Source organism: Cupressus sempervirens, chromosome 6 (assembly GCF_028749045.1).
Source record: "Cupressus sempervirens isolate cs-2001-9-10 chromosome 6, ASM2874904v1, whole genome shotgun sequence".
Classification (NCBI taxonomy): domain Eukaryota; kingdom Viridiplantae; phylum Streptophyta; class Pinopsida; order Cupressales; family Cupressaceae; genus Cupressus; species Cupressus sempervirens.
The window spans coordinates 50,264,411-50,290,846 of record NC_143123.1 but is presented as its reverse complement, the minus strand read 5'-3'; the positions used below and the strand labels follow the sequence as shown (position 1 = coordinate 50,290,846).

At 37.1% G+C, this 26,436-nt stretch overlaps 1 protein-coding gene across 2 annotated transcripts in view; it reads left to right on the top strand.

The window, feature by feature from the left end:
* The window catches only part of LOC149551078 (RAD3-like DNA-binding helicase protein), a 47,758-nt gene that overhangs the window by 13,444 nt on the left and 7,878 nt on the right, over positions 1 to 26,436 (top strand). For both annotated transcript variants that reach the window (XM_089786660.1, XM_089786661.1), the window contains exons 3-7: positions 19,708 to 19,796; positions 22,484 to 22,834; positions 22,967 to 23,287; positions 23,459 to 23,707; positions 23,823 to 24,044. In XM_089786660.1, the coding sequence (XP_089642786.1) occupies positions 19,708 to 19,796; positions 22,484 to 22,834; positions 22,967 to 23,287; positions 23,459 to 23,707; positions 23,823 to 24,044 (1,232 nt within the window). The remainder of the gene's footprint in view (positions 1 to 19,707; positions 19,797 to 22,483; positions 22,835 to 22,966; positions 23,288 to 23,458; positions 23,708 to 23,822; positions 24,045 to 26,436) is intronic.

Sequence of the window (26,436 nt, the reverse complement as noted above, 5' to 3'; positions counted from 1 at the left end):
AATAGTCTACATCTTCCTCTTCCCTTGTGATATCCCCTCCTTGAGATAGAATCTAAATAATAAGTAATAATAATAAAATAGAAATAAATAACTAAATACAAAACTATCCGTATGAAAGTTACAAAGATTGTTATAGATCAGTGATGAAGACATATAAGTGAATGAAGTCTTCAAATATAATCATCAACTATTGATGATATCATTTCATGTATAGATGAAAAATATAATTGATATTGCCAAGTATAAGTATACAATCTTTGCTATAGACTAATATTGATTTTCGCTGATCTCACACAAAGGATAAGTCGCTTGTTGAACAAATATCAACCCTTACTCATACAATCTACATGTATGCTCTGTGTTTTCACGCATTAATGTGTTTGCTTCATGTCGTCCTGCATCAATGTGTATGTGTGTATTCACACATTAATATGTTTGCCTCACATCTTCCTGCATCAATGTGTATGTGTGTTTTCACGCATTAATGTGTTTGCCTCACGTCTTCCTACATCAATGTGTATGCTTGGTGTCTTCATATATTCATGCATATGTTTTCACGTGTAGACGCTATTTTGTTCTATCTAGAATAATAAAATAATTTGTGAGATGAATTTAAGACATTCTATCATATAATCGTGGTTTGGAGAAAAGTAATGGGTATGATTGTAACAATCTATAAGATCATCTCCCTAGAAAATGAGAGAGAACTATCTTAAATTGTTAAATTCAACTATTGAGTCATAAGAAGAAAATATATAATTGCTTGAGGACAAGTTATTTTGGTGAGGTTAGGACTTTGATATCCCCTCCTTGAGATAGAATCTAAATAATAAGTAATAATAAAATAGAATTAAATAAATAAATACTAACCTATCCATATGAAAGTTACAAAGGTTGTTATAGATCAGAGATGAAGACATAAGTGAATGAAGTCTTCAAGTACAATCAGCAACTATTTGATGATATCATTTCATGTATAGATGGAAAATATAATTGATATTTCCAAGTATCAATAATTCAATCTTTGCTATAGGCTACTATTGATCTTTTCCAATCTCATACAAAGGATAAGTCACCTGATGACAAATGTCAATTCCCACTCATACAATCTAGTAGAGGACACGACAATAGAGTCAAAGTGCTATAAAACAACTTCCATAATGTCTAAGGATTCATTGAGGACAAATGATTGACCAATGGGATAGTAACGTAAGTAAGCAAATATAATAGATTGGGATTAATCATCGAACTTTAACAATGACAAAGAGCTATAATGATGGAAATACCATTGATTATTATCAACTAGGCATAAGAAACTATTGGCTATGTACCTGTGTGTTATTTTCCATTGCCAGAAAACTCTTCGTATATATCAATGATTGTGAGATAGACTGAGCATTGCTATGAAATCGATGACATATTCAAGAAGTTGAAAGGGATGACACTGAAGAAGAATTGATTTACAATATCACCATCAACAGGAATAATAACATCCAAGGCAGCAATAGGAAAGAATACTGTTTATATATATATTCCAGCCAAGAGATAAAATTGGCTCTAACGTCAAAAAAAATAAAAAATTCTTATAAAGAGAGTGCAACATAGCATTCATTCGCAGACAATCTACTATGAACTTGGAAGATAATTGAACTATACAATATAAAGTTGATAGCAACTAACTTGGCATGCTAAGGATCAAATTATAATAATTTCAAATACCAAGTCAGCTGTATATGAATTATTGTGTATTGTGATTATTAAGGAATCAATTTCAATTATGTGAAGGAGCAAGTAAGGATGGTGAAAATAGTCATTAAGAAGGAAATGATTAGATATACAAATAATGAATTTTGATGGCAATAATATTGATAGTTATGAAGAGCTCGCTTAATAAGAGGGTGTCCCATTGCATGTGAAGGGGTGCAACACATTCCATTTGCTAGGTATATGAAGCCATTTATCTCCACTAAGGCAATCACTGAATTAAAAAAAATGGTTATTTATGTTTGGTATTCAAAATGGATTACATATCAATAGTGCCATTTAAAAGAGAATTCATTTTATATTAAATGTCTAACATATATCATATGACAACATAGTGATATGTTGTAGCTTATCTATAAATCCATGATGAATTGCAGAGCATTATATTTGCATTCTATTGGGATAAGAGATCCTTATATATATATATATATATATATATATATATATATATATATATATATATATATATATATATATATATATATATATATATAAGAATATATATTCAAGATATATAAATTACGCATGTATAATTGTATATAGAAATTATATGCCAATCTTATTACTATTTGAATTATAGTAGAGAAGTCTGTGATGCTACGAAGGAGGGCTTGTATAAATCCAAGCAGTGCATCTTTGTCCCAAGATAGGGTAGAGTCAACACTCTATAAGTCTTGATGGGTACAAACTTGGACTTATAAACTTTGAGGGAATCCATTGTTGGTTTCTAGGCAACTTGGATAACACCTACACTTTCCATCCTTAAGCCAAATGGTAATATGATTGGGTATACAAGAATTATTGTTACTTGCAAATATTTGGTTCTTAGGATATATAATATTGAGTTTGAATTAAATATGTAATAATTATATCCAACCTTAGCATGGGACATTACATCCCCTTCCTCGTAGCTCTAGTAAAAACTACTGGAATAGGTGGGGGACTAGTCCTAGTTTTTTGTTATGGCCTCCATCTTGGATATATCTTGGATGTAAATGGCGCTGATACTGACAATGACACATCATCCGTATCCTCCTAACTGTCAGTGCCCTTATCATCCTCAACAATGTCATCCAATCCTCTTGCGAATCCACCTTCCTCCATGGCCCACCTCTCTGAATCATAGATCTCATCCTCTATGAACAATGGAGGCTGCTCCTGTAATGTCCACTCCTGTAATGTCCAATCATAGTAAGGATCTATGTCATCCAAATCAAGTGGACCAACTAGTGCTAACTCTACCTTTTTTATACATAACTTAAGATTATATTGCAGAAAGATGAGGTTATTGAGGCATTTTTGTGCTAGCCCGTTCCTTTTATCCTCTGAATGACTTGAAATAAGCTAAAATTATGCTCACAACTGAATAGGCCACAAGGCTGACATAGGATACGAAGGACAAGTTTTTGTAGATTTGAGACATTTCCACCCTAATTTCGCCACCAAGCATTTGCAAGATAAATATTAAAGAGTTAGAAAGAAAGGTGAAAACATATTTTAATAACTTAGTCTTTATCTATTTATCATGCACGTGAAAGACCCTAAAAACCCAGATATTGTGCTTGGGGTTTAAGTGTTTGTTCCTCTCTTTGCCACCTATGAGAAGAGTAGCTTGCCCGTTGCATTCTGGTACACTTCCATCTCAACCACAATGAAGTCTCTCACTTCAACTTCGAGTACCATCCTCTGTTTGCAATCAATAAACCCCTCATGACCTCTCCATTGGGATCCTTGTAGGATGGAGAGAAGTGGAATCGAGGGTTGAGGAAATTCCCTGTTGCATGAATGGATTGGTAGAGTTGATTGTTCTACGTCCTATCAATAATGTCCCATATGGGGTCAAATTTGAGGTTGTCCTCATAGTAATTTTTGATAGCCTCTTTGGCCCTATCCATGACCTTTAACTAAGGGCACCTACAATTGGAAGTAGAAAGAGACTATCATTAATCATTAGGGACTAGGGCTACAAATTAATAATGAAAGACTTGATTCTTGAATACAAAAAAATTTAAATATTTAACTTTTTGAATTTTCGAGCTACCTTCATAATTTTTTTAGCAGCTTTTGAAATGTGGTTGTCAAAGATGATGTATGCAACACTCTCTCCATCAAGCTTCTTTGAATAAGTTGAGTCTAGTCATGATTGACTCACAAACATTTACTTTAAAAAGGTCAAAGAATTAATAACACTATGCAACGTTAAGAAAATTGTTGCAAACCTTTTGGCTGCTGGTCTAACCAACCCCTTCCCATGGGTGCATTCTCTCATCAAGCGAAGAACCCAAGGGTGATTGTAGATATATTTTGTTATCTTTCTTGCATCCTCCATAATTGATCTCACTCAATCAAATTTTTCTATGTCCTCCAAAAGAAGATTAAGGACATGTGCCGCACAAGGAGACCAGAAAAGTGTTCAATACTTAACGTGGAGGATCCTACCCGCTGGCACATATGCTGGTGGATTGTTGGTTATGAATTGCACTGCATTATTAACCCCCACCTCCTTCGCAACCTGCTATAACATTAGAGCCAAAGTTTCAGCTGTCTTTACCTTGTTCGGGGCATCCAAGGATTTCGAAAAGACCACTTAATTCTTGCAAGAAACCAAAAAATTGATGATGGTACAGTTTCTTCTATCTGTCCACCCATCTGAAAGCATGGTGTAGCAAATTGTTTACATTGTGATCTTTGGTCTTATACCACATCTTTGGCCTTAGAAACAATATCTTTGAACAACCTACAAGCACAAAGTAAAATTAACATCAAGTACACAATTTTGATTAAAAAAAGTTTACATTCAACAAAAATAAGTAAATTGTAAAATTGTAAAACATTTAAAAATTTAAACAAGTGAACTAACCTCCCACTCAAGTCTACAAGAGTAGGTGCCTTGTAGCCCTTTCTTGCCATAGTAATTCCTGTCACAAAATTCAGCCAATAGGGACTTGCTGCAACATTGAAGGGGATGTTGTTGAAAAACTAGAAATCTACACATTGAATGTCAACTTACCGATGCACATCACTGTTCCACTGAATGCCCTGCAATGATGGTTGTGCTTCAGGTGTGTTTTTGTGTACAAAAAGCTATCTATAGAAGATGTGTGTGGTGGTAGTCTACTAAAACCAGTGGATGTAGAAGCCAAGGGGATGGTAGATTTGCGGATTTGTGGTCCACTAAGAGAGCTCACTATGCCCTCAAGTGCTTCTTCTTCTTCTTCTTCTTCAAGGGTGGCTAGGATACTTGGTCACAAGCCACATTATTTCATTATAATTATTGTTTTAGCAAAATCTAAACTAATAATGGTGATTAGAAAATAATAAATGATTCTTAAAGAGGAGATAGTGTGAGATACATTGCGATTTAAAAATGGTTGCCCTCATGGCCAATTTTACCTTGTCCTTTTGCTTCTTTTTCTCTTCTTGAGCAATGCACAAGGCATTCATTTCTCTCGTTATTTCATCTGTGGTGAACTCACAAACACTTGTGTCATGCTTTTTGACCCCTCCAAGGTGGTATTTCAAATGAGATATGCCTACACTAATTAGTTTTTCACATTTTATGCATATCATAGTATTTATATTTGGATCCTTCTAAAGCATATGCCCATGCCTTGTCTCTAGCCCCTTAAGAGTGTGTGCCTACACATCTAGATGGACATGCGTCTACTAGGGGTACTGATAGACCCAGCAACTGACCCAGTTGTAGAGGTATCCTTATTTGCCATTATATGAAGAATCAACCCACACATACAAATCGAAGGCATAGATTTAGAATTTTTTCTTGGTCGGCAATAGTATATTTTATTAATATATCAAAAGGAAATACATTTCAAAATCTGCAACTTCAACATTCCCTTTAGTTTCTAAGCCTACTATCATAGCCCTTTGAACCCCATCGTTACATCTTTATAGGCTTTCCAACCTTACATCTAGTTTACAAACAAAAATATTAAACCCCTATTCATTTAAACATATTCATTTGAAAACTGCAACTACTAAACATTCACAAATTTCCATCTATAGCCTTCTCCCCCCTAGATATTCTTACAATTCACACAACCACTTAAGTATAACATAATATCAACAAAAAACTACACACCATATTTATTTCCAACCCAAATACCAACAAAAATCTACAAGCACAGAGATCATTTCCCTTTTATCAGTTTCTTCTTGGAAATCGAAGCTTCATAGGTCACAAAGACCATCAAAGACTTGGAGCACATCTTGGAACCCTAGCACCAATCCTTGCACCAGTGGGCTAGAGCACCCTTATGGAAGTTTTCAACTGGACCTATTCCTTCCTAATATTCTCTGTATAAGCCACCTCAAAAGCTTCTTGGTTCACGAGTATTGGCCACTAGAGAAATGACACAAAACCCATAATAGCTACATCCTTCGAGTCTTCGTAACATTCACTGAAGTCGAACCCATATCTCAGCCAAGCTCACTCCAACAAAGAGTCCAACCCCACGAGCGACCCATTCTTGAAAAGGGAGTTCATAACCCACTTCACCATCTCAACATCTTCTTCCAACTCCAAACCTCAATCTAGCAGCTACATGACAATATCTATATTTAGTTTCCAGCGATGGGTTGCATTTTGGAACAACTCCCCCAAGGTTGCTTGCACACAACTCACTACATCCGGTGAAGGGCACTTCAACAACAATTTCAGCCTATAGTCTTCCACTGGCCCACAAAGGCCCTTCAACTGCATCTTAGTTTTAAATGTGAATGTTGCCTCCATTAGGTCAATAAAACATACCCACACCCCTATCAACTTGCAAATTCCTCTTACCCAGAAAACCAAACAACACTCTGCACTCCTCAGTTTTGCAAATACCCACAAACCTTCACCATAACCTCTACTATTCCATTTTTAAATACCCAAAGCCACTACAGGGCATCCTTTTAATGATTGCACTGCAGTTGAATTAAAGCTCCTCATTCTCACACTTCCCCACTCAAATACAAGCTGTTTTGCTGCAGCCTTAAGTAAAATATCTACCATAGCCGTCACATCTTAGATTTTATATTTTTGACATTACTCATGAACATTCCCATCTATAATAGTCTACTTATCATGGTAATTGCCCCCTCTTTGTTGACACAATCACCCCCTACGTCATCCAAAACAAAACATTCCTTTTATAGACTTCAAGCACCTTTCTACATTCATTTTATTATAACCTTCGTGTTCACCTACCCTATGTAAAGTAGACTGAGATCAACACCCCCAACCAACCACCCTTGCATTTCACTATGCTCGGTTTACAAATATCTCTATATTTGCATTCCCTACCTCCATCAATTGCACCCCCTGTTTAGATAAGTAATCTGCTTCTTCATTCCCCTGTCTGCAAACATGTGTTAATCTAAACTCCTCAAAATCTTGCAAATATCTCTGTAATTCCTCAAGTAATGTTTAAAAGTGTCACACATTTGCATTCATTTTTCTAATTGCTTGTATGATTATCAATGAATCTCCTTCCAACCGTAAACATTTAACCCCTACCTGTTTTGCAATCTTCACCCCAATTAAAGCCGCCTTCAATTTTGCCTCTTTATTTGTTCCAACTTCCAACTGTTTTGCCACCTTTTTTAGTATTTACCCTTTCCAATTTCTAGCAATCACCCCTGCCCCTGATTGTCTTGGATTCCCTTGTGCTGCATCATCAAAATTCACCTTAATCTACCATTCTTCTAGTAATCTCCATTCCACATTCCCCTCTGTTCTACTCTTTTTTCTAGTTACTAAAGACCCCCTTCCAACACTGAACCTTATTCTTGGCTAACTCCTTTGCACCTGACTATCCCAATTTGTAAAAGGACAGTTTAAACTTTGTCTCCTTGAGGTCACTACATCCATGACCTCTTCTATAGTTCTATCAATTCTTGCCCTCAATCTCTCACAAGACACTTTCTTATCTTCAAAGATGTGCCTATTTCTCTGCTTCCATATTTCCCAAATACCAATTGTTGGGCAAATCATTGAGTTGCATCCTAAAGTGATTTTCTTCTCTATCTTGGCCACCCTTCAAACAACCATTTAATAGTTGCTGGTCTTGCCCTTGCCACACTAGTTTATTCTACTCATAGTCCCAATAATTACATGCACACTCACATTGGACTAAAAGATGATTCACAATTTCTTCACTATTTTCACATAAAGCAAACCTTGAGGGACATGCAAATCCCTATCTCTTCTTACATTCCCCTGTTAAGATTCTTTCCTTTATGGTTAAACATGCAAAGACACGCGCTTTCGGCAACCCCTTGTTACTCCAACATAGATCATCAACCTTAAACTGCTCCTCATAATGTGCTTCCAACAACTGATAGCCCGTGTTTACTGAATAGCTTCCAGAGACCGCCCCACACCAAACTACCTTGTCCTCCTTATTGCTTAGTGTCACCATTAGCTCTCTTAACAATCTCATCATTAAATCTCTTCGTTGCCTAGCGAGATCCTCTAGATTACAATCCTTCCATCTCCATTCCTCCATCAAAAGTTCATCTCACTTTTCCAAGTAGTTTGCAACCTTGTCACCCAATTATTGAGTGAAATAAGCTTTTAATTCTTCAAATTCCCTCTCCCTTCTGATCAACTCATAACCTTGCGAAGAATACTCCCAGAATTTTGTCAACCTACCATTCCCAACTTGCCAAGTTATGTGATTTGTAACTATTGGTCTACATTTCAAGATAAAGTTCCATATGTTGAGCCTTTTGGAGGATATCGAACAATGAAAATTGTATAATCCTCGCCTGAGTACAAATACTTAGCTCTCAACACCTTAACCCATTGCAAATTAGGACCTTTGTAAATATTCCAAACTAGCTTGGCCCCTAGAGCCAAATTAAATATCTGCTAATCCCTTCTACCTGCTTTGCCAAAGATTTTCCCTTAACAAATCTTTTCCCATGCTAGCAATGGAATTTTGTCCACCTCATTTGCCACATTCCAAACAAATTTCCTTATTTTTTAAGCAATTCTTTTGATAACTTGCTGAGGAAACTGGAATAGCAGATATTATAATTTTAAATATCAAAATTCGCCTAGCTGAATACAGCCACCTACCTTTCCACCCAACCATTTTCTTAAAGCAACTGTTCACTAAATCATTCCACAACTCTACTTTGTTTCGACCTTGGAAGAAGGTAATTGCCAAATACTTGCTTAGTAAGGAACCTACTTTCATCCCAAGGATTTTACAAATTTTGACCTGCTTTAACCTTGGAGTATTGATAAAAGTATATGTTTGAGATAGTCTCAGCACCTTCGATGCTGTTAGTGTTTGCACCCCCAACCGAGTGCATTTCAGTGGCACCACCACCTTTAGTGGAGTTGGATGTACCTACAGTACCCCAAGAGGTTGGCAAGAGTAAGACAGATCAAGTTACTAGGTGTTGAGCCACAAGGAGGAGAGCCCGAACAGGTAGAGACTGTTGTGATGTGGAGCCTAATCAGACTCGGAGGTTTATTTGGTGGGGTTTTCTCCCCATATTATTTTTATGGGGGTTTGGGGGCAGCGCCCCTGCAGGGTCAGGTGTGCTCCTTGTCGCAGTACAGGGTGGGGTCGAGGGGAAACGCCCTCGAAGCCAAAAATGACCTTATATTGTAAAATGCGCCGGCTACGATTTTTCTATTATTCTAGTCCTAATTTTGTAAGCAGCAAAAAAATTGTATAAAAAGGCTTAAGGTTAGGGATTTTCATAATGTGTGATGCAAAAATTGTTTCTTGCGGCGGTATTGAGTTGTAAGGTATTACGGATTGTAATCAGGTTGTAATCACTGGATCATAATAATATTGGACTTTCTGTTAGTGGATGTAGCCCAAGGATTAGGTGAACCATGTTGAATCTTGGTGTCTTGTGTTCTCTTATGCGCGATCTATTATTTTCTGATATTGGTTATATTTGCATGTAATTGTTATTTTTGTTTGAGGTTAATCCTAACAAGTGGTATCAGAGCTAGATGGTCGTCATTTTTTAGCCAGATCGTCGTTTTTTTTAATGATCCTCTACAGGAAGGTCTCACGGTTGAGTGGGAGTGATGGCAGACGAGGGTAAGCTGAGGGTTGACAAGTTTAATGGGCAAAAACTTTCAGTTATGGAAGATACAAATGGAGGACTATCTCTATCAGAAGGATTTATGGAAGCCGTTGGAAGGAAAAATTAAAAACCAAGGAACTATGACAAATTAGGAATGGGAGATTTTAGATAGAAAGGCACTTGGAAGCATTTGGTTATGCTTCGCACCATTGGTGACATTTAACATTACAAAAGCGAAGACGATGGAAGAGTTGATGGAAATCCTAGCGAAATTGTATGAAAAGCCCTCTGCTTCAAACAAGGTATTTCTCATGAAGCATTTATTTAATATGAAAATGACAGAAGGTGGATTTGTTGTAGATCATTTAAATGAGTTTAATACTGTTACTAGTCAGTTATCTTCTATGGGTATTAATTTTGATGAAGAAATTAGGGCTCTCTTGATTTTGTGTTCTTTGCCTGAAAGCTGGAATGGCTTGGTAATGGTTGTAAGTGATTCTGTTTTTGGATCTAATACCTTAAAATATGATGATGTGATTGGTGTTATTTTGAGTGAAGAAACTCGTAGGAAAACCTCAAGTGGATCTACATCAGGAAGTGCTTTGAACACACAAAGCAGAGGTAGAACGACTGGGAGAGGAAATAATTTCAGAAATCATGGGAAATCAAAAGGAAAGTCAAAGGGGAAGAGGTTTCAATCTAGAGGACCGAGAGATTGTTGGTACTGTGGTAAGACAGGTCATAAGAAGAAAGATTGCTAGACTCGAAAGAATAATAAAGATAAACCAAAAGGGAACAAGGAGGCAAATGTGGTAACAAATTCGAAGAGGATGCTTTGCTTTTGCCTTTAGAAAGTGTTGATGATTCATGGGTTTTAGATTCTGGTGCTTCATTTCATGCTACACCTCATAGAGGTTATTTTATTGATTATGTCCAATGGGATTTTGGGCTTGTTTATTTGGGGAATAATGAACCCTGTTAGATTGTTGGAAAGAGAAAAGTTAAGATTAAGTTGCAGAATAGGAGTCATTGGCTACTACATGAGGTAAGACATGTTCCAAGGCTGAGTAGGAATTTAATTTCAGTAAGGCAATTCAGTGATGAGGGTTGTGTAGTTACTTTTAATGATAAAAATTGGAAGGTTTCAAAAGGTTCTTTTGTAGTAGCAAAAGGTGTGAAAGTAGGCACCTTATATTTTTGTAGGGGTCATATTGTTCCTTCTACTTTGATTGTTTTAGAGAAAAATGAATGTTTAGGAACAGTTGCTGCAGGTGAGTAGGGAGAACAAATAGCTGCTATAAATTCTGATACAGCGCTGTGGCACAATAGACTTGGGCAGATGAGTGAGAAAGGTATGAAAGTACTTCATTCAAAGCAAGTTCTACCAGGTCTGAAATGTGTCAATATGGATTTCTGTGAAAGTTGTGTGTATGGAAAACAAAAGAGAGTGAGTTTTGTGAAGACTGGGAAGGAAAATAAAACTGAGAAATTAGAGCTTATGCATACAAATGTATGAGGACCGACTTAGGTATCTTCCCTTGGTGGCTCTCATTATTATGTTACATTTATTTATGATGCAACTAGAAAAGTATGAGTTTATTTCCTTAGACAAAAATTTGATGTATTTCAAATTTTTAAGAAATGGATATGCTTGGTTGAAAATGAGACTGATAAGAAATTAAAATGTCTCAGATCTGATAATGATGGTGAGTATTGCAGTCATGAATTTGAAGATTATTGCTCTGCTAATGGTATTCGTAGATAGAAAACTGTTCCAAGGACTCCACAAGAAAATGGAGTGGCTGAACGCATGAATAGGACTATAATGGAGCGTGCAAGAAGCATGAGGTTGCATGTAGGGTTGCCCTTAAACACATGGGCGGAGGCTATCAATACTGCTATATATTTGATTAATAGAGGTCTCTCTACTCCTTGGGTTGTGGTATTCCAAAGGAAGCATGGACTGGTAAGAAAGTGAGTTATTCTTTTCTCAAAATCTTCAGTTGTGAAGCATTTGCTTATATAGATTCTGAAAATAGAACCAAGCTGGAAGCTAAGTCAAAGAAATGTGTATTTGTTGGATATGGCATTAATGAATTTGGTTATAGGCTTTGGGATTTTGAAAATCATAAAATTGTAAGAAGCAGGGATGTCATATTCAATGAGAAAGTGTTGTACAAAGATCTGTTGCAACAACATGAGAAGAAAGAGGATGATTATGTAATGCTGGATGATACTCCAAAAGCTGATGTTCTAGCAATTCCTCATGATCTGCAACAACCGCAACAACAAATACCACACACCCCAGTGAATGTTAGACGGTCAACAAGGCTAAGTAGACCACCAGAAAGATTTTTTCCTTCCTCGTACTCTATTTTACTTATTGATGCTGGTGAACTTGAATGTTATGATGAAGCTGTGCAGGTGGATACAAAGATTCAGTGGGAGTCTGCAATGAAAGAAGAAATAGATTCTTTGTTGAAAAATAAGACATGGGATTTATGCAAGTTGCTTGCAGGTAAAAGGGCTTTACAAAATAAATGGGTTTACAGGTTAAAAGAAGAGGATGGAGGTAAGAAACGACTTAAAGCCAGGTTAGTGGTAAAAGCATTTGCATAGAAAAGGGCATTAATTTTGATGAGATATTTTCTCATGTTGTTAAAATGACTTCTATTCGCAGTGTTTTAAGTATTGTGGCTACTGAAAATTTGTATTTGAAGCAGCTTGATGTTAAAACAACCTTCCGTCATGGTGATTTGGATGAAGAGATATATATGGCACAGCCACAGGGATTTGAGGTCAAAGGTAAGGAGAACTTAGTGTACAGATTGAAGAAAAATTTATATGGCTTGAAGCAAGCACCTCGACAATGGTATTTGAAATTTGACAGGTTTATGCATGAGCATGGATACAATAAGTGTCATTTAGATTATTGTGTTTATTTTAAAAGGTTGGATGATGACATTTACATTATTTTATGTTTATATGTTGATGATATGCTTGTAGCTGGGTTTAACATGGATCACATTAAGGGGTTAAAAGAATAGTTAGCACATGCATTTGCTATGAAGGTTTTGGGGGCAGCAAAACAAATCTTTGGTATGAAGATTTGCAGAGATAGGAAGAACAAGAAAATGGCATTATCTCGGGCTGATTATATTGCAAAGGTGTCGCAACGTTTTTCTATGGAGAATGCTAAAGCTGTCAGCACACCTTTACCTGGTCATTTGAAATTGACTAAGGAGATGTGTCCTAAGACACAAGAAGAGGAGGACAAGATGTCTAAGGTACCCTATGCTTCAGCTGTAGGAAGTTGGATGTATGCTATGGTATGTACTAGGCCAGATATTGCACATGCAGTGAGAGTTGTTAGTAGGTATATGAGTTATCCAAGAATTGAGCATTGGAATGCAGTTAAATGGATTCTCAAATATTTGAGAGGTACATCCAGTAAGTGTTTACACTTTGGGGGCTCTACTATTGATTTATAGGGCTATGTTGACTCAAATTTAGCGGGGGATATTAATACCAGGCGAAGTACTACAGGTTATGTATTTACTATTGGTGGGGCAGCTGTGAGCTGGGTTTCTAGGTTACAGAAGGTTATTGCTTTATCCACTACAGAGGCAGAGTATGTTGCTGCTACAAAGGCAGCCAAAGAGATGATATGGCTTTAGTTTTTCATGGAAGAGTTGGGACATCCACAGAGGGATAATTATTTGTTCACAAATAGCTAGAGTGCCATTCATCTTGCAAAGAATTCAGCTCTACATTCAAAGACAAAACACATTCAGTTGCAGTACCATTTCATTCAGTCAGTTTTGGATGATGGACAGTTAAAGATGGACAAGATACATAGTACATACAAATGACAATTCAGCGGATATGTTTATAAAAGTAGTGACAAGGGAGAAGTTGAATTCTTCTTTAGCTTTGGTTGGTCTTCTAGACTGAACAAAATAAAAGAATAATAAAGTCTAGGGTGGTTTGATATTCCAGTGGCAGCTATATGTTTAGCAGTGCTATGATCATTCTCCAAGTGGGAGGTTATTGTTGTGGATCCTAATTAGTTTCGAAGTGGGAGATTGTTGTGATGTGGAGCCTAATCAGAATTAGAGGTTTATTTGGCATAGTTTTCTCCCCATATTATTTCTACGGGGGTTTGGGGGCAGCGCCCCCAAGACGGGGTCAAGGGGCAGCACCCCCGAAGCCAAAAATGACCTTATATTGCAAAATGCGTCGGCTACTATTTTTCTATTATTCTAGCCTTAATTTTGTAAGTGGCAAAAAGCTTGTATAAAAAGGCTTAGGGTTAGGGATTTTCATAATGTGATGCGAAAATTGGTTCTTGCGGTGGTATTGAGTTGTAAGGGATTACGGATTGTAATCGGGTTGTAATCACTTGATCATAATAATATTGGACTTCTTGTTGGTGGACGTAGCCCAAGAATTGGGTGAACCACGTTAAATCTTGGTGTCTTGTGTTCTCTCATGTGCGATCTATTATTTTTTGATATTGGTTATATTTGCATGTAATTGTTATTTCTGTCTGAGGTTAATCCTAATAGAGACGGAGGAGAGAGCCACATAGAGAGATGGAGAGCTTGGGGATGGCGAGATGCCAGAGGAGGAGGCAACGCAAGTAAACTTAGTGTTGAGCAAGTATAATATGGCATTGATGAGTTTGATTAAGGGCACCCTCATGTCTCTATGACACAAACTACTGGCCGCACAAGAGATAGTCGATTTGGAGGTTAAGAGCTCACCAAGGAGACTGATGCTTGAGGAGTTGGAGCAAATAGACTTTGAGCCCCCCACAGAGTAGAGCCTCTAGTGGAGTTAGTCATCGAGCCTACTCAGGAGATGCTTGTGATAGTGAGTGTCGAGCAGGGGCTTGTACATAAGTGTGGTAGGATGGAGTCTAGAGAGGGTGATGTGGAGCAAGACTGCCCGAGATGGTAGGAGGGCGATAGCCTTTGCTTAGTCATGGACTCAAGAGGAGGTGATAGAGGAGTTAGAGAGGTTCTTGACATTTGTATGGGTAGGATGCATAAAGGAGTTCATAGTTTACTATGAGTCTAGGGGGTGGCCTACGAAAGAGTCCCTTGCCATGTTGGAAGAGTAGGCACTTCGGGAGAAACTAGGAAAGATCCGAGTAGTTGCATTGGTTAGGAAGATTGAGTAGGCCTTCAGGGAAGGCTACTATACCTTACAACGCTCAACATGTCTCCACCATACGTGAGACAACCAAGATGGAGTTGGCGACTGAGTTATGGACAATGAAGGGAGACCTGGTTCGAGAGGAGGCATGAGAGAGAGAGAGAGAGAGAGAGAGAGAGAGAGAGAGAGAGAGAGAGAGAGAGAGATTGTTGGCTCAACCAGAGGAGGTCAGAGCAGATAAGGTCATGTTGGAGTCACATGTGTCGAGTTCAATAGTGAAGCTTGATGCCAAGGAGAAATAGTTGCTAGAGGTGGCGATGATGTTGAAGAGGACGATGGAGAGGTAGATGGTCGTAGATGGGGACTTGCAACTCAAAACATAGTAGGTGTACGAGTTGCGGGCTGACTTATCACTTGCTCCACCATCTTCATCAACCACTACAACATCAGGGATGCACTCTCAACCTCCTTCATCTTGATTTTCTCTTCTCTTCTGTACAGTCTAGTGTGGGTTGTGGGTTTTAACATCATTCCATTTTGATTGTACGTCATCAGGAGATGACTTTCTTTTTGGGGGGGATGATGTTGTCTGGTATAATGCTATGTATTGTCTAAAATGTTGTTAATGTTAATCATGTTGTTGGTCGTGGCTGAGGGGTAGGTAGTTATGGCCGTGATGGTTCACGTGGCACCCCTCAGAGAACATATGCACACTCCCTCGGATGGAAGAGGGCACCAACATTGTCATTGTCATTGGTATCATTGTTGTTGTGCTTACCACTTGATGTAAATCTTGACTAATATTAATGGAATATATGGCGGTTCTCTGATGTTGCCTTGCATTTACTTATATCTGTTATAACTCTTATTCAGTAGCATGCAATAAACAACCTTAACCATAAGCGGTAAACAGCCTCAAATCTGTTTGGATGCATAGAAGTGATCTCAAAACCCTCAGGCCGGAAGGATTGTGCTTTGATACATTGAAAGATCCCCAACCGGATTCTAAGGCAAATTCCTAATGGCTTTGGTGAAGATTGTCTTTGTCCAATATTTTATGAGAAATTTGTCTAATTTTCTTTGTTATTGGTTTTTGTTGTGTTCTGATTTTTTTGATAATTTTCTGAATATGATTAATGCAAAGATTGAAACTTAACCAGCTAACTGAAATGAATGAACTGATAACAATTGACGCTAACAATGAATAAATTCTGTATTTAATGCATAAACTCTGATTTGTTTTTTCTCAAAACAAATGCCTACATACCCATACTAGTTTGTACACAGTCTGACATGTATTTTGCCAGCAAATCTGACGACTGACAAACTCTAATCTGGAATTCCCAGTTATCACGGACCTGCTTGAGGAATCCACAAATCTCTGATTTCTTTATGTCTATTGCTGCTGAAACCTAACGCTAACTAGAGATGGACTTGGGAGTATGCCTGGGCTTGTACAGCTGGCTGTTTGCTTATTCAAATCTGATCCAATTCCTCCTCCAAATTTGAAGACACTCCAATGCAAACTCTGAAAAGTAATGTAAATTGATATCAGTAAGGCTGGGGTTTTGTCCAGTTCCCTCTACTTCCAAGAGCTTTCTTTCTTGGAAGCTTGATTGCTGCCCAAACTCTCCACAGAGATCAAACCTCAATATGCTATCCTGAAAATAATAATCTGGATAATGAAAAATGAAACTTATCTTGCCTTTTTAACAACTCTTTTCGCCCTCCAATAGGCTTGAAGTCCTTTAGGGTTTCTCTTATTTTATTTTTATGACTTTTATTAATTTTCATGGCTTCTCAAATAGTTTGAACCTCTAGGCATTATTTCCCATTATTAAAATAGTCCATCCATTTTAAAATAACAACTTATTTCTTCACCTAGGGAAGCGTGCCAAGGGGCCACTCATTATATTTTATTTAATATAAAGTGACTATGTTAATTCACTTTATTATTATTTTATTTAAATCAATCTTGGGACATTATTTTTTATTTCCAATTTGTTTTCCAATTTGTTCATAAATTGATCATCTAGACTCCAAACTAAAATTTGACTGAAGCCACCAGTTGATGGATGATACCTAAGTGTTGCATGCAAACTAATACTTTGCTCATAACAAATAGGAATTGCAACCAAAATCTCCAAAATGATCCAGAAGGCCCCCTAATGCACTCTAGTCTATTCCTAGTCAATCCCTAAAAACTAAGAATCCCTCCTGAAATTTAGGAGATTATCCCAAACTGCTCAAAACGGCTCCCAACCCTCTGCATAGCTCCAACCTTTGGATGGGTCCCCTACCCATACAACTGACCTATGGGAACTTGAATAATAGGCCAACCCTTTGGTATCGATTGAACCATAGTTCAAAATCTCGTTTTCTGCCACTTATTGGCGAAGCAAAAAAAAAGTTTTCTTGGCAAATATCAGAGATAAATCGGTAACTTCTTGCAAAAATATCAGGAATTTTTAAAATGACTTGAATTTAATTAAAAATGCTTTTTTTTGCAAAATTCAATAATTAGATGCATCTAATGAGTCACTAAATGAGTAAACAAACCAAACAAGCTGATCTCGATGTCTACAAATGCAATAAGTGACCAAATTTCATCCTCATGTGGAATGCCGATGTAGTTAGAAACTCCAAACTCTGCAGCGAACTCCAAATAGAAAATTGTCTTTGTAAAGCCAACTTTATATTTTTACAGGTCCAAAGCCAATCTTGATCCTTATCACTAAATTGGTGTGGTAAATCGAAAGAATACAAGCACAAAGTAGTAACTGAAGACTTCTGGGCCAATTCAGCTGAGATGAATATGAGACGAGGAGAATGTGCTAAAGAATATTTGTAAACTTAATCAGGACATCTGCACTTTTTCCTACACCTGACCAACCATAAAATGATGGAGATTGTACCCATCCGTACTATGAAGAAGAGAAAGATGAAGATCTTCCTCCAATAAAATGGTCCAGTTCTGAAACTTACTGATTTGACAACATTAATGAAGCTAGTTACCAAGTATACCAATTGGTGTGTAGATCAAAAAATTCACAAACTGATGGAAAAGAATAATGCCTTATTATTTGATGGGCAACATGGAATCATATTCTTCCCATGATGATGAAGCAACCCACAGTGCTGAGAAACCTGAAGGCTGAAAACATAAAAGAAAAGATATAGCAAAAATTTCAGCAAGATCAAGAAGAAAGAAGGTTGCAAACGAGAAAATGAAATCAAATTAGGCTCATTCTTCAGCTTGCACTTCATCCGTAAAGGAGATTGATTTCATGAATCAAAACAAAATATCAATTGTTGAAAACTAACCACAAGTGGATGTGAAAATTCCTCCTCCAATTTATGAACAAAAAGTAGAACTGATTGAGTAGGAAACCCAGGAAGAGAAAACAATAAGTTCTCAAGAGAAGTTTGCAACTTCTCGGCGATATATTGCCAACTTCTTGGCTTTGATTTCTCATGCGAAAACTATGTGTTTTCTCGCAAGAAGCCTGTTTATTGCCAATTTATCTACACGATTTTGATCTATGGGTTGAACAGTCTAAGGAAAGGTCATCAAAAAAGTGACCCAACCCAAAGTCATCCAAAAGAACAAGAATTGGACTTCAAGGTTGACAACGGGTATGAAGAAGCCTCAAAACTAGAGTAATAAAGATATTGGGGTATGTCGGGATGTTGGGATGGGGTGACAAAGGGCCTCAGTTTTGGGATTGTTGGGAGGAGGAGGGAAGGGGCAAGGGTAGGGGGGCGAGGGTGTTGTATACTATACATATAGAACTTGAAATGCTAGTTATTAAATGATATTTTAGTATAACATACCAAATTGAAATAGTTGAACATAGCAAAATGCAACAAGAACTAGAACCATTTAACATTCAACATAGTAACATGGTACATACCCAATAGTAACAATAAAAAATAAAAATTCAAATAGAAATTCAAGTACCCATCTCAGCAGCAGCGTGATTGCGGAATGGTGGAGGTGGTGGTACTCAAGTACTCCAAGAACCCGGTGCAGGGATGTGCACTTTGAGGTTTTGGGAGGGGGCACGGGTCTCTGGGTTGCACTGCTCAAGAGGGCAGAGCAAGAGCAGAAGGTCAGCAATGGAGAATGACTGTTCATCTCCCAACTAGACTTCTGAGCTCACTCCAACTTCCTTCAAGTCATATGTGTGTGTGTGTGTTCCATTCAATTCCTAGTCAATTCCCAAATAATAGGAATCTCTCCAAAAATTTAAGAGAATGTCCCAAACTGCTCAAAATGGCTCACAAAGCCCTTGCATAGCTCTACAAACCACTTGATGGGTTGCCTATCCATACTGCTGACCTAAAGGAACCTGGATAATATGCCAATCCTTTGGTATCTGTTGATTACTCTAAGGAAGGGGACCAAAGGAACAAGAATTGGTCTTCAAGGTTGACAAAGGGTATGAATAAGCCTCAAGAGGGTAGAGCAAGAGCATAGCAGGTCAGCAATGAAGGATGATTGTTCGTAGACCCCAGAGCTCACTCCAGCTTTCTTCGAATCACACACACACACACACACACACATATCGTCTACACATGTGAGTTCTTTGGTCATTCATTTGGCATGGCTGTTATGGTCATACCTGCAATATAAATTGAGTTCAAATGAATTAGTGCTAGTCCGTTGGTTTGTGTTTTATAGTTGCATCTTTTAAGTTACACTTTTCTTTCCATTGCTGGCAGATGTTTTAAAGCTGGTAGATTCAACTCGGATCAATGAGCGTTGCTTGGAATTGCAGAAGAATAAAGGCTGTGGGAAGTCCAGCAACAAGGTGGTAGCAAGTGTCCCCTCTTCATAATGTATTGAATCCTTTCCCTGTCCTAGACTTACTATACTGTGAAATTTTATGTTGGTGTCAACTTTTTACCTGCTGTAATGCTTTTCTTATTGCATTATAGAATCCTTACTTCTATGATTTGTTTTTAATATGAACTCCACTAGCATTCACTACTCTTCCAATTTGCAATGCGTATAGATAATACTTGTGATTGTTCTATATGCTGGTAATTCATTTTACTTTCTTTCACTAAATCAGTATATTTTAATATTTTCAGTCATAGCCTATTTAAAGTTCTGAAATACTGAGTATTCCGTTTCATTAGATGGTTCAGCATTAAGATTATATATAGATAAATTAATTACACAATCTTTACATTAGCATTTTGATAATCAAGAATAATCAAGAAACCAAGTGTGACAAGGAGGTATACGAACAGCATAACTAGCCCATAAATCATGATTTGCTTCAATTGGCTTTAGATTGTAGAAGAAGACTCTAAAGACTGTTGTTGTTTATACACATATATACCAAATATTGAGATCAAGCAATTAGCAGTCAAGCTGCCTTTGGTTGCTCAAGCTTCTGTGTTTAGGAATTGATGAATCATTTCAAATTTTCATGTTAATGTTGCTAGTGCTCCATGCTCATTCTGTGTCAAGAATTATGGATCTTAAAACAGCCAAACCATGCAAGAATGTAACCTTGATTACTGGCAGGTGGTGAAGAATAGCATGTTAGGAATCATTGTTCTGATACCTGAATTAAATATTAGTTAGCATTGGCTTGGGTGCATCTGCTTTGTTAGTTGCTCCATTTGTTAAACTAAAATAAAAGTATTTGTCTCCTATGTATTGCATAGTAGCAGTTGTCTTCAGTTAGACTCTTTATATTGTATTTATCCCAAATGCAAGGGGTAGTAGTAGCTGCCTTTAGCTAGAATCTGTATGTTGTAATGAATTAGCAAGTGCAAGACATCTTGAAAATGTTGTACCTGGATCTGCTCCTCTATTGGAGAATTTCCTTGTCAAAGTGATGCTGTGAACATTAAAATATTCTGATTTCTGTGTATAGCTGTGCATTTACTGCCTAATTGAGATTTTCTATTGCTTATTATATTTTGTAGGTTCTTATTTATCTTGCAGGTTCCTTCCATTTGGTATTAGATTTTTTTAATGATCTCCTTGGCGATTCACAATCTCTCTTTTTGCAACATGGTGCATAGAAGTGTCTGTGATTGAACAATAGCTCTTGTAGGATCCAGTTCAATTGCCAACTGATTTATTGGGGAAACTACTTTGGGCTTAAAATCATCCCAGGAACTCAGTGTGAGTATTGATTATGGTAGTGGAAGATAATGAGTTTGAGTCGATGAGTTTGACTCAAAAATTACGCTGTTGAATCCTGATAGCAATATCACAATTTGACATGCTGTGGAAAATATCTACTACTTATCAATTGATGAGCTTAAGGGGCTCTCTAATGAATGGTTCATTAGGTACAACACTTGCTGAAGGTTTGCAAATTGGGTTGCAAGCAAAGTGGGCTTAACCTTGAAGGAAGCTTTGTGGTTAAGCACAGTTGAGCTGGACTAGTACTGGGATGGATGACCTCCCATGGGTGACCTCTTGGGAAGTCCCGACTTCACCTCTGTTAGCATCACCTAGATGCAATGAGTGCTAAGTGTTCCGTTCATTCTCACGATAGATAAGTTTTTGTGAACCACTACTCATGAAACATGGGTCAATGAGTTTGACTCAAAAACTACACAGTTTGATCCTGATAGCAATATCACAAGTTGACTTGCTCTGGAATAAATCTCCTACATATCATGGTATGAGCTAATTTAGTGGCAGATCTGTTTCAGCTGACACTTTTTCATTCTCTAGTTTTGGCTCTCTCCTTTCCTTTTCATTGCATCTAGGATAGAGTATTTTATGTTTGCTATTTTTTTCTTTTAATTGCGGAGATCAATTGTCTTTTTTCCTCAGTAGAAGTTACACAATTTTTGTGCAGATTGTACTAGGTGGAGTGGTCAAGGTCAAGAGATTTTTGCAGAGTTTGAAATTGATGTCCATTTATACTTTATTTTTATCGAGGCATAAAATATTTGCAATTTTTTACAACCCTATCTTGTTTAATTTGCAGTTGGAATTATAATCATCAATTTTATTTTGGCTTAACTATAATTTATATCAAAATAAACTTAAAAAATATATTCAAAATGATTGCTGCTTCTTTATTTCTGTATGTGTGTTGGAATCTGTACAATTGTATGCACTAAGAAGGGCAATAATGGAAAGCAGCTGTCACAGGAAAAAATTCATGGGCATAACTGATTACCAAATTTAGAGCCTGTAAATTAGCATGGAAAGTTGGAAACAAGCTGCTAATCTTATATTTGAAATGCATTCTTATATATATATTTGTATATTACATTGATATCGTCTGGAGAGGCCTTATGCCTATTTTGACATAAGCTTATGAAGGGTTATGGATGTAGCAATTTCTAGTCTTGGCTCAATACTTCTACTTTTTGTGTCATCTGGCTTGTGTGTCTAATTTTGCTAATCTTTTTCTTAGGCTTATGGAGAATTGGATTGTGGTTTTCCCTCAATGGAAGATGCTATTTACTGCCAATTATTGTCATTATTGAATGAATAGTTGTTTCAATGTGGCAGATTCTACTAGATAAAGGTGTGAAAGTCAAGAAAACCACGTCTGGGTGCCCACTGTTACGGAAGAAAAAGCTGCAGAAGAAGTTCAAAGAAGAAGCTAATCAACAGGGAGTTTTGGATATTGAGGATCTTCAGAATCTGGGACGAAAAATTGGCACCTGTTCATACTATGGATCTCGAGCATTGGTACCATCAGCTAATATCGTTGTACTACCTTACCAGTCTCTGCTACTTAAATCTGCTCGTGAATCTCTTGGACTTAACTTGAAGGACAGCATTGTCATTATAGATGAGGCACACAACCTTGTTGACTCAGTGACCAATATGTATAACTCACAAATTACTAACTTTCAGGTGAAATGTCTTTGTTGAATCTCAATGTTGGCGCTTTGTGCATAACTGATCTGATATTTTCTGACATCTTAATCAAAAGACGTTAATGCTACAAAGTTCCAAATATCTGAATGTTTCATGTTTATACAACAGCTTCAACTTGTGAACTCTCATATTAAAGGATATTTTGAAAGATTCAGGAACCGCTTAGGAGCTGGCAATCGACGGTACATTCAAATGCTCTTGATGCTTGTTCAAGCATTTTTACAATGTTTGTCCGATGATAAAAAAATTTATATGGTTGGGAGATCTGCAAATGATTTTGTTAACGTTCAAAGTACCAAGTTTGATGGAAATAATTCAAAGAATGGTGTTGTTATGACTGTGAATGAGTTCCTATTTTCACTTGAGATTGACAATATAAACCTGGTTAAGCTGCAACGATACATGAAAGAGAGCAATATTATTCATAAGGTACATAATTTAAGATTTGTAGGCTAATTGTTGCTTCTTTTTACTCTTTTTGACATTACGCATCTCATGTTACAATATTAAACAATAGAAGTATGTTGTCATTTTACTATCATTTTCAAAGGGTCATGCAAATATGCTGAAGAAGTTTATCCTTGCACCTTTTTTTCTCAGGCAAGCAGCTATGGGGAGAAACATCTGCTTCTGCAAAATGATTATATGCAATCCCAGAATAGTGGAGGTCGGCTTGTAAGCAGTGCACTGTCTGGGTTTCGTTCATTGGCAGGTCTTTTGCTTGCACTAACAAATGCTGATAGTGATGGCAGAATAATTGTTTCAAGACAAACAATGGCCAGTAGTGAGAAGAATGAAGAGGGATATCTTAAATTTGTGATGCTTGATGCTGAGAAACATTTTGCAGAGGTACAATAATTTGATGGGTTTTTGGCAGGTTTTTTCAAATGAGACAAGTAAAGATCTTCTATATTGTCATGTATATCAAGTGAATTGAGAGCAATCAATTCGACATACTTTGCAGATTGTAGATCAAGCTCGAGCTGTTGTACTATCTGGTGGAACTCTTCAACCCGTAGAAGAGATTAAGGAGAGATTGTTTCCTCACATAAAAGCAGATCAACTCCACTTGTTCTCTTGTGGCCATATTGTTCCCCCTGAAAATATTTTGCCAATTGCAGTTTCACGTGGGCCTACTGGAAGGACATTTGATTTTACCTATCAAAATCGAAGTTCCCCAGGCATGGTAAGAACTTGTCTACAAGAACATATATGCATTTTATATCAGTTACCAAAGAGATAAGGTCAATATGACTACTATATTGTTTCTGCTAGTTAAACTCTACAATTGTATGATCATTTTTAACTAGGTGCTACTTGATTGCAACTTTTTCTAATCTATTAAAAATGTGATTATATGACTAAATTTTGTTCCTCATATACTTGGAAGATGTTTTCTCAAGCACGTTATTGACCTCTAATAATGGAGCATGAAATTGAAGAAATATCAATCTTAAATCATCGTTAAAGACCATTATTGGAAGAACAAGTAGTCAAGAACAGAGGACATCAGCTACATGTGTTAATAAATGAGGAATCAAAATGTGATTCATCCATAGTGAAATAAGTATTCAACTCAGTTACCTGATGTATCGTAGCAGCCCTACGCATCTGCATCCGATGTGGATGCACGCACCGGTGCACTTGGATGCATGCAAATAAGCTGGGTGAAGGAGATTTTGGTATGGTTTATAAAGGAAAGCTTCTGAGCGGTTATCTTGTGGCAGTTAAGGCAAAGCGAGACTCAGTTCATTAATGAAGTAGCAACCATTGGAAGGATTCATCATGTTCATTTGGTTCATTTGTTGGGGTGTTGCTTTGGGGATGCACGCACTGGTGCACTTGGATGCATGCAAATGGCAGATGGATCTCTTGAGAGAAAAGAAGATCACATCCTCAATTGGGAGCAACTATATGCAATTGCTTTGGGGTCTGTTCGTGGAATCACATATCTTTACAGTGAGTGTCACAACTGCATCATTCACTTCGACATAAAACCACACAATATGTTATCGCATATACTATTATTTTACAAATATATTAATTGTATGTCCAATTATATATTTAATTCTGTATATTTCTTACATTGTTTGCATATATATTTTAAAATATATATATACAAACGCACCCAAAACTCCAAACCAAAATATAAAAAATCACGTATCCATGTACTGGATTCTCACACTTGCATTTGTATCTGCACTCAAATCGGTAAATTTGGTATTCAAAGCAACATAAATTTCCTTGAGCATAAATTAAAACCTGAACTTAATTCTTTGTTAACTAAACTATTCTGAAGTCCGCATTTAATAATAATTTCATTCAACCAACATTATGGCAACTGCAAATATTACTTCCCAAGTTATTGAAGTGGGTGCGGATTTTTTAAATTTTTCTTTGAGGTGGGGGGAGGGTGGGGGGGGGGTGGCTATATATATATAGAAATGCAAGAAATATACAAAATTAAGTCATTTCATAGTGTAATAACCCTAGCTGGTTATGACTTCAACAAACACCGATTTCCTCTACTAGTCAACTGTTTGGCATTTTGTCAAACAGTTTGCAAGCAAGCTCTCTAAGCAAGATGTCAGTAAACTGAATGCAATTCCGAACTTTGAATTTCCAGAATGAATAGTTTACTAATTGCAAATAAATTTCACAAGAGAGAGTCAAGCTAAATGTTCAATGAAGTGACAACTTACTATATATCAGATTAAAAAACTTGTACTGAACAACAACTTCTATTATTTCTTAGAATTTCCTGGACTTGATTTCATTCACAATTTTCCGCTTCAGCTGGAAGTACAAATATTAGAATGGTAATAACAAATGGAACCTGGCTTTTGTGTAACAATAATTACTCTTAGACCAGGCAGCAGCCTGTAGCAAATGATTACCACTCCTAGTTGAACGCAGCTTCCACCAAAGATACTTAGGCCCCCAAACAAGCAGCATGGCCATTGGACTGTCAAACGCTGGCTCTTAAGAAGATTTGCAGCCTCCCAGCGTTGAACACAAGCCTCGAGAAAGAGCACAGGCCTCTCTATGATAAACACAGGCCTCAAAAGATGCAGACAGGCCTCAAACAAGTGGTTGCAGGTCCCTAATAGTGATCTCAGGTCTGTACAGAGACTTCAATTGCTGCCTTATTGGAAACGGCAGCCTCAGGAAATGCTAGCTGATCTGCTAACCAGAATATTTCACCTTGTAACAGAGACCAGCTATCAAACACAGGTATTCAATTTACTACAGCAGCTCAATGATTTTCCCAAACACAAGCAGTTTCTTCAGCATAGACTGACTTCTCAGATACAGAGAGATACAGTGGAGAAGTCCTAGAAAATTTTCTATGCCACAGCAGCAATTTGCCAAATAATTGCAACAGCAATTCTTAGATCAGATTCACAATATCTCAGCTGTGAATCACTATGCACTTGTCATATCCAAAACCCTTATACTTGAGCAAGGGAATGGAGATAAAAAATCAGAACCTCTGAAATACTCACAAGATCACAAAAGAAAATAGATAATTGGATAATCTGATGCTTTTGCCTTCACAATGAGCTCATATTTATAAT